Source organism: Geospiza fortis, unplaced genomic scaffold (assembly GCF_000277835.1).
Source record: "Geospiza fortis unplaced genomic scaffold, GeoFor_1.0 scaffold244, whole genome shotgun sequence".
NCBI lineage: Eukaryota > Metazoa > Chordata > Aves > Passeriformes > Thraupidae > Geospiza > Geospiza fortis.
Genome location: NW_005054370.1, coordinates 3,146,987 through 3,156,102, shown reverse-complemented (window position 1 = coordinate 3,156,102; position 9,116 = coordinate 3,146,987). Strand labels below are relative to the sequence as shown.

General features: G+C 50.2%; 2 protein-coding genes across 2 annotated transcripts in view; one reads left to right on the top strand and one right to left on the bottom strand.

The window, feature by feature from the left end:
* Positions 1–6: 6 nt before the first annotated feature.
* MRPL27 (mitochondrial ribosomal protein L27) lies at positions 7–3,253 on the top strand. Its single transcript, XM_005424588.2, has 4 exons — positions 7–35; positions 1,467–1,589; positions 2,318–2,385; positions 2,818–3,253. The coding sequence occupies exons 1-4, from the start codon at positions 8–10 to the stop codon at positions 3,022–3,024; spliced, it is 426 nt and encodes a 141-aa protein (XP_005424645.2). The 5' UTR covers position 7; the 3' UTR covers positions 3,025–3,253.
* A 475-nt stretch (positions 3,254–3,728) lies between these two features.
* Positions 3,729–9,116, bottom strand: part of LOC115948274 — a 6,293-nt gene continuing 905 nt past the window's right edge. The window contains exons 2-5 of the mRNA XM_031059930.1: positions 8,712–8,923; positions 6,734–6,832; positions 6,118–6,282; positions 3,729–4,750 (exon numbers count right to left, since the gene is read on the bottom strand). Of these exons, the coding sequence (XP_030915790.1) occupies positions 4,604–4,750; positions 6,118–6,282; positions 6,734–6,832; positions 8,712–8,923 (623 nt within the window). The 3' untranslated portion in view covers positions 3,729–4,603. The remainder of the gene's footprint in view (positions 4,751–6,117; positions 6,283–6,733; positions 6,833–8,711; positions 8,924–9,116) is intronic.

The following is a 9,116-nucleotide window of genomic DNA, read 5'->3' as shown; positions in this document are numbered from 1 at the left end:
CAGCGCCATGAAGATGGCGGCGCTGGGACGGCTGCGTGAGTGAGGGCCCGTGTCAGCTCATTACCCTCTGCGGGGGGGGGAGCGGCGGTCTGGCCTTGGAGCGGGAGGGATGAGCTCGGGAGAAAGTGCCCCAGGGAGGTCACCTCGCGGGACGTCGCGCCCCCGGTGGGACGTCACCACCGATAGCGCGAGGCCGAGGCTTTCGCCTTTGCTTGGAGCTGAGGCGGAGCTGTGGTGACGGCGATGGGCGGGTTTGTGTATGTGAAACTGTAGCTATGCTTCGTCTTGTCTAATTTCCTGTAAATCGTCAAGTCTCGAAGGCTTTACTTAATGGGTCATGTCCTGAAATTAATGGGGTTTTGTACCCTTTCCTCAACAGTATTTCTTAGAATTATGGACAAGTTTGGTTTGGGAGGAACCTTAAAGGTCATCTTGTTCCAATTCCCTGCCATGGGCAGAAATGCCTTCCATTAGACCAGGTTGCAGTAAGCCCTATCCAGCCTGTGCTTGAGCACTTCCAGTGGTGGGACATTTCCAGCTCACTGAGTATCCGTGATGATTTAATTAGGTTAAACTAGTGGTTTTGCTCAGGTTAGGGAGACAAGATAACCACTGTTCTGCACTAACCTGCTGCTTAACGGGCTAAATAGAGGAATTCAGAAAAATTAGGTTTGTCTCCTACCTGCATAAGAGGTGGTACTGAAGAGATTTTTAAGATAATGATGCCTTGGGTTGGGGGGAAACTTAAAGATCACCCAGTTCCTACCCCCTGCCATGGGAAGGGACACCTTTCACTAGACCAGATTGCTCCAAGCCCTGTTCAGTCTTAAACACTTCCCTTAAACTGGGAGGATTAATGAAAAAAACTGTCCTCCAGACTCCCCTTTTGCCACTCCCAGGGCTCTGTATTCCTTCCTAGAGCCTCTAATCATAGAATTACAGAATCATTAAGGTTGGAAAAGACCTCCAACAAGTTCAACCTTTATACTCCTTCTGGATACTCCTCAGACTGTTTCTGGCTGGTCATAGATGTTTATATATTTTCCAGACTTGGAGTCTGCTCATTTGTAAGATTTCAGGATGTAACTGTATAAGTGAGTGCCATTTGGTCAAAGGGGAAACTGAAACAAATCACAACCCATCTTTTCTCAAAGCACTGTAAGAGCAATCCACAGCAACTAATGACACCTCTGCTGCATTTTACAAGATGAAACAGGAATCTGTACACATGATTTAACATGGTTGCTGAGAGTTTTATTCTTACCTGGGCAGCAGCAGCACTCGAGATGTGGCCTTTTTTCAAGGAACTTAGGCCATTTTGGTCTAATTTATCTTGGAAGTACTTTTTTGTTTCTCCCAGGGCTTTCCTTTGCCTTTAATTTTAAAGCCTGTCTTCCTTTACATCTGACAGAAGGAATTATGTATGATAGTTTTTCCAGCTGATGTTGTTCTTTCTCCTAACCTAGTTCTAACCACTCACCATCCAAGCCTGGTTGCTGTCAGATGGGCTTCTAAGAAAAGTGGGGGCAGCTCGAAAAACCTAGGTGGCCGCAGCCCAGGGAAACGCTATGGGTTCAAAAAAGTCGAAGGTAGGTCTCAGTATCTTATTTGCATTTCACTGGGTTCTTCACAGCTCCTCTCTCCGGATATGTGACAGTTGTTGAGTGTTTCAGGAAGAGGTGGGCAGGGCACTTTTCCAGGAGAAAGAAGGGGAGGATCAGTGAAACCTCATGATCAAGGGTTGTTGGTGGGAGGGCACGGTGAGTCAGCTCCCCCCACCAGGAGCCCACCGGCTGCCAGCCAAAATTGCCTACAGAAAATGTACTTTGGTTTTAACTTTGCCTATCCAGAGAGCCCAGGAGGAGGGAACACTGTGAGACACCTCATAACTGCACTGCACTTTCCCCCCACACTGAGTGGAAAAACGGAGCATTTCCAGTGTTTACAAAGGAGAGAATTACAAAGCTTAGCAGAAGCCAAAGTGCAGATTCTTGCAGTTGAGTGCTTAATAATTACTAGCTTTGCTGATGGAAACATATCAATGTAAATGTAGTAAAACAAATGCCTTCAGCAGCCAGAAAATGCCTTGAACCCTAGAAGCAATCTTTTCAGAGATTTGACTTTTTGCTGTGGTCCATCCATTGCCCTTTTATTTCCTGCTAACAGCATTTTTGTTCAGATGCTTTTAACATTTAAAGTAATTTTTCCTTAGAAAATGCCTACAAAAGCTGGGATTTGTAAGTCCCAGAATCATTTGTGTTCTGCCAGGGCTCTGGAAGCTCTTTCTCTGCAGCCTGACTGTGTCACTCTGTTGCAGGTGCATTTGTCCATGCAGGAAACATTTTGGCTACGCAGCGGTTGATCCGCTGGCATCCCGGCGCTCACGTAAGGCCTTTTCTCTCACTTTGGTTCTCAGAGAACAGCAGTCCCCCCCAGAGCCCCACACTCACTGCCTCTTCTCTTTCAGTCTCATTCTTAATGCTCATCCCTGTGTTCTGTGGTGTTAGTCACAGAGCCTGCTCAGAGCCTCACCTATGTTCATGGGACTCAGGGATGGTCTGCAAGTAATTGCTGTCCCAGAACACTTCTGTGACCTCACTGGGCACTTGTGCTTCAGGGTGGAATGGGTGTCTCATGTCTCATACTGAGCACCATTGCAAACTGGTTGCTGGAAACAAGTTGTGTGGTTTTATTTTAAAAAATAAAGCAACAGATGCTGTTGAAGCCAGGATATCAAACAAGGCAGACCAATGATCAGATCTGCTTTAGTTGTGGATGTCCAGCCTCTCCTTTCTAATGCTCCTCATCCTCTCCCAGGTGGGGATGGGCCGTAACAAGACACTATATGCCCTGGAGGATGGGATTGTGAGATACACCAAAGAGGTCTACGTGCCCCCACCCCGCAGCAGTGAGAGCAGGGATGTGATCTGTCAGCTGCCCAAAGGAGCAGTCCTTTATAAAACTTTTATCAGTGTTGTCCCTACCACAGAGGTAGGAAGCTTCAAACTCGTCAACATGCTGTGAACCTGCTGTGTCGTGTGGGCATGGATGGAAAGGACAGACCACTACAGCTATACTGGCATCTGAGGACAAGAGTGGCTCTGAAGATACCATTCTAGGATTTGGTTTTGTTCCTGAAGTGCTTGTGATCTGTGTTCAGGCACTGAGATCACCTACTGGCATTTTTATGAGTGTTTAATAAATGCTGTGGGGCAGCTGAAGGTCTTGGCTGCTCATGGAATGTGTTACCATGGTCATGTAGTATCTAGAGAGCCTGGTCTGTTGTGCCATTGGATGAATTCCCTCTACAATCACTCTTGTGTCAGTACTTGTCCTGCTAATAATTCCCTCTATTTTTGCTCATTTTTAGTCATTACTGTTCTATTTGTACCTTAATTCACAACAGCACAGAACAGCTCCTTTTCCACATGCACCTATGATGTGTACCTGGAAGCTGGATTTTTCCCTCTAGCTCACTCACCTCAATGCTTAACTTAAATATCTGAGTGTGCCATTCACTGGCCATGTGAGGCAAGTTCAGGCCTAATTCTAACTCATTACTGAGTTCAGGGGGCCTGGCAAGATGCCCAAATCTGGACTAGTATTTGAAGCCTCAGCAGCTGGAGGTGTATGATAAAGCATTATCCAGGATACTCATCCTTTTATCTTTGAGTCATTACATGACATTTTTGAGCTTCTATTGCTCAAAATAAAGCAGCCCCAATGTGTTGTGCCCAAACTGATCTCATTTTATCTACAGGTTTGTAAACAATTTGAAACATTGACTCTGCAGTAGAAAACAAGTTATCAAAATCAGTAGTGTAAGGACACCGGTGTTGACATTATTTTGACAGTTCTGCTCTGCAGAAGACCAGGTGAACTGGGTCAGCCACATGTGTCCACCTGTGCTTCACATCTTCATGTAGACCTCCAGCTGTTCAGTCCTTGCATCTGTCCTTTCCCTGTCTGCAAATCCAGTCCCATGGTTCATCTTGGTGGTCTATATTTGGGTATAACCCATGGAACCTCTCCAGATCCATGTGTGGGCTCTGTACAGAACTGTTGTCAGTCACAGAGGCTGTTGGTGCCAGAGCATGCAGCAGTGCTGCAAACCACATCCCTTCTGCCACTCACAGGTGAGGATTTCCACCTGGCAGGTAATCCAGATACAGTAAAGCACTTGATAACCTAAGAAACAGGTGAAGCAGCACAATACCACCAGTACCTGAGGTCTGATCCTTTGTACAGCCAGCAGTGCTGCCTCACAGAGGTATGAAATACTGCTCCTGAGGAGCTCTGGCCTAGCAGACATTCCCCTTGGCTTTGCCCTGTGCAGCTCCAGCAGCTAGACCTTTGCCTTTGGTGTTTGCCAGAGTGAGCAGATGTCCCTGGTTCCTCTGCTCAGTGCAGTGGCCAGCAATGGCTCTGTGGTTGTTCTTGTGCTGCAAGAGGGATGTCACTGATGGCTGGGTTGGTCTTGCCTGTGTTTCAGCTGATTGTGGATCTGGGTGAAGGTTTGGCCATTCACTGTGGAGGAAAATGGTATCCCAGGCACTTCAGTTGCTGACAGCACAGGAAGCAGCAGTTCACTGAGGCCAAGGCCTTACACCGCAGTGTTCCGCTGAGTTTGGTAGCTGAGGGGGGCATGGAAAGGGTCTGGAACACCGTGTCTGTCCAAAGTCTCTGAGCTTATTCCTGTTCCTGAGAAAGCTGGAGGATGCCTCAGAGCATGCTCATAAGGAGGTGGCATCTGTTGAGGAGAGAGGAAGAGCATTACAGCGGATCAGAAATAACCATGAGATTATCCCACCTCTTCTCACAGAGCAGATGAAAATGCTCACAACTGCCACCAGCCTGAAATTAAACCCCCACAGTCCCCCAGCGCAGCCAGCTGTAGGCTGGGGAACACCTGGAGATGAGAACATCAGTCTGGAACATGGCACAAACCTACTGAGAGACACATTCTCGCCTCACACTCTCTGCCAGATTCCTGCTCTTCCCTTTCAAGGACTTGGCAGAAGGCCAGAACAAACTTGTTGAGAGAGGGCTGTCACTTGTTTTCCCTTGACTAAAGACAAATTACTGGGATTTACACAAGTACCTACAAACCAGGTGTTGTACCCAGGTTTTGGCAGCAAGTCTCACTGCATGAGAGAGGAACCTCCATGCGTTGTCACATTTCTTTTGGCAGAGCTGTGCTAGCTTTCTCTCCACAGGTGACAGGAAGTGGCATGACAATGTTGTGGGAAGAGCTTCCAGTGCTGTTTCTCAACTACTTGTCTTTGGAGCTTTACTCTCCTGTGCCCTCAATGCCCAGGTTTCATAGAATTACAGAATGGTTTGGGTTGCAAGGGACCTTAAAGATCATCCAGTTCCAACCCCTGTATGGGCAAGGACACCTTCCACCATATCAAGCTGGAATTTTTCAGGCATCAGAAATAGCTCCAAACACTGAGTGGCAAGGGCTATGGTACAGCTTTAAGAGCTCAAAATCCAGGTAAATCAGTGAACTTTTAATGCTTTACTCAGGGTTTCAGAAGTTTTTGTCCTGCTTTAGACAATGAGGTCTCTGAACAGGAGCATCTCAGGATGCTGCCACAGGACCTACTTGGCAGGATGCACTCACTTTTCCCTGTTACATTGTGGGAGTGCAAATCTTAAATATCGTAACAAGCAAGGCCTCCTGCTCATAAATAAGCCATAAACACTTCAAGGTAATACCAAGGTATGTCCCCAGAAGTGTCCTGCAGGGAGAAGAAAGCAAGAACCCATGAAAGCCTTAGAGATCCAACAATAACACTCCCAGCCTGGACTTGTGTGGAGCAGGTGACCTGAAGAGCCTGCCGTTTCTCCGTGGGGCTCTGCCCTGCCTCCTGGTACAGGCATTTCTGCAAATGCACTGGGGGAGGAGAGATGGATCATTAACCAGCACAGATGTACACCAAAGGAGCCTCCCAATACACTTTGTGCTTTCCCAGAGATAAAAGCTATCAGGAAGGCAATCACAGAGCACAGAGTCCTCAGCTACCACCAACTGTGAAGCAAGACACAGATATGAACCACAGTGGTGACTGCCATGGGCTTCTGCCAGCCCCCCATCCAGGGAGGGGAGCTCACCTCCTGGGATGGCTCTGCCCACAGCCCAAACCTGTCGGCAATCATCTGATGGATTTCCCGCTGGCGATCTTTCTTCCGCACACTCTCGTAGCTGGGCAGGCGGGGCTGCTCCCAGGACGGGAGCTGGTATGTGCTGGGGGGTCCGACACAGAAGAGCTCGTCTCCCTAGAAATGTCCATTCCCAGAAAAGGGTCAGTGTGATGATGGCTCTCATCACTAGAAGTTTATGTCCTGGTGCAACCTTGAGTTAAGGGTTCAGGGTTCAAAGCTGTAGGTACTTGTAGGCTCCTTTCAACATCCAGAGACGATATCCACCCTCCCGGGGGCAATTACACCATGACCTGCACTGCAGGATCCCAAGCCCCCCAGGATCTACCACTGGCACTTCATGCACAAACCCCTCAGGGCACTGTGGTATCCTCTGAAATATTCCTTCCCTCCACATGCTGCCTACCCCGGGGTTTTTACATACTGGCAGCACTTCCCAACGTTGTGGGATAGCACCAGAAGATGCTGCCCAGCACCTTTTGCCCCAGGCAAACTCCATAACCAGAGTCTCTCTCCAAGCCCATGAGCACCATTCCCACCCAGCTCCCAGCAGGGACCCTGCCATCACCTGCATGTCCGGGTTCTCAGCAGTGCTCTCCAGCCGTGAGGCTCCACGCTGGGGTCCCACCAGCTGCTGGCTGCTGCTGAAGTAGGGCGGGGGGCGGTCCTGGAATGAGGAGGACATGAACAAAGCCAAAATCCCTCCCATCCTTCCCAGTAGAGAGCAGAGCTCAACCAGCTCTCATGGGACAGCAAGACCCTGGCAGAGGAAGAATTGCTCCCTCCTGCAGCTCTCAGTGCTGGCAGCAGCCCCTGCCTGTTCAGTGACACCAAGAGCTCCAGGACACATTCCCTGGCAGTGCAGGGTCTGCTCCAAGGGCTGGAGCCAGCTAGAGCAGAGCACAGCCAGAGGGACAGTCTGGGCCCCAGGGCACGGTTTCATTGAAAATCAGTGGAACCATCTCTTTTTGGGGTGCAACAAAAAACAACCCAACTATTCTGCTGGTGTAGATAAGAGCTCCATCACATGCTCAGGGTTACAAAATTTGTTAGCTCTTATCTACTGAGCTTGTCATTTCAGGATAATGCAGCAAGCAAATCTACAGGGCAATAGTTGTGCTGTTCCCAAGCTGTCTTGCTCCAGTTAAACTGGATTCTCTGTCAAGGTATTGAGCAAGAGCAGAAATCCTGTTCACAGAGAACAGCCCCTCGAGCCAGAGCCAGGACTTGAGCCATGGCTTTACCTTGCTCTCAGAAAACCCCATCTCTGCCAGCAGAAACCAGCCCAGAGACTCTCAGGGCAACCAGGGATGTGTAGGGAGGACTGTGAGGATTTACTGTTGGTCTTAATAAGCAAGGAGCTGTTTGTCTTTGCCCTACAGCACAACTACAGAAGCTGCAGGAAAACAGCACCCAACTGTTGGTTCAATAACTCATGAGCAAAACCAGTGCAACTATTCCTGCACAAAAGCTGCCTCACACACTACAACTGCTTCTCTTTTTCTGAAGGAAATACGTTATATGTTCCCTTTCCTTCCATAATTCTTTGCATCCATCCTTCCACACAGTCCTTTGCTAAAGGCAAGATGCCTGCTTGAAGTTTCCACCTCAGAATCCAGGGAGCATGCCACACTGCCTCAGAGAGCAGCTCCACAGGGCAAGGGAGCACAGCAGCAGGGTCCGCTCCCAATGTGTGTGCCATGGGCGGGCAACAGGAGGGAAGAGAGGGAAAGGAGTGGAGACAATCAGACAAGGACACCATCAGTGCAGCCTATTTCCACTGTGATTTCTGGTGGAGACTTCTCAGCCTGTACTGGACTATTAGATTTGCCTTTCATAGCACTAGTCTCTCCACCCCTTGCTAGTGAGGCTGAATGTCCACTCTTCTCCCAGGGACTGCAAAGTGGTACCTGCAGCCCTTTCCTGAAAAGCCATTCCTTGTAGCTCTGGAGGCTGAGCTTTCCCCGGGCAGTCACTGCCACAAAAGCAACACTGGCTACACACGCTGCTCTTTTTCCTTCAGCTTCCCTAGTTGAAAGCCAGCCCTAGGAAATTACAGATGCGAGCGAAAGGGCTTTGTGTCTCACTGCTTCTTCCCCAGGAGCCGCGCACAAGAGAGCCAGTTGTCAGGGATGCGGGTAGCTTTGTCTGCCTTTGCCCCCAGCTTCCAGCTCCCTTCCCTGCTGGGCCCCTTCCTATAAAGCACAGCCCGACCCCACACATGACTATGCAAGGGGAGGAGAACCTCCCTCCCAAGATGTGTGGAGAGCAGGGAAGCCTTTTAGTGTTGGGCCTTGGAGATACAACCACAATGGCACAGCCAGGCAGGAGTGGGTGGGTGGATGGATGGATAGAGTGGGAGCAAGGAGATGGCAGAGCCCAGCTCTGCTTGGAGGACCCACATCCATCAACAATCCCAGCCAGGCTGCAGGACAGTAACCTGGCAGTGCATCCCCCACAGACCCAGCACAAGGCAACAGGAGCTCGAGGGACAGAGGGGGACTTGTGGGCAGGAGGAAGAGAGGAAGGACTCGGAGGACACTCACATACTGGCTGGGGGTCTGGAAAAGGCGGCAGGAGCAGAGGAATTGGCAGCACATGGGGTCCCGGTGGTACAAGAGCAGCAGCAGGATGAGGATCGCCACAATGAAGACGGAGGTGGACACCGCTGCCAAGAGACGGGAGAGGCGAGAGAGCCGGTGGTTCGACGGGCCGCGCGGGCCTCCTCCTGCCGCCCGCTCTCGCCCCGCGGCTGACGCTTGGAGAAGCCCCTGAGAAGCCGATTCCACCTGCTGCCCGTCTCAAGAGCGCTAAAGCCCCTTTCTCCCCACCATCTCTCTGCCTCCCAGACGGTGAACCACCTGCAGAGCTAGGAGGGTTTCACCCCATCCTGGACCGCGGCGGCAGGGCCCGCTCCGCGGGGACCCGCACCGGCAACCACCGTCTCTCGG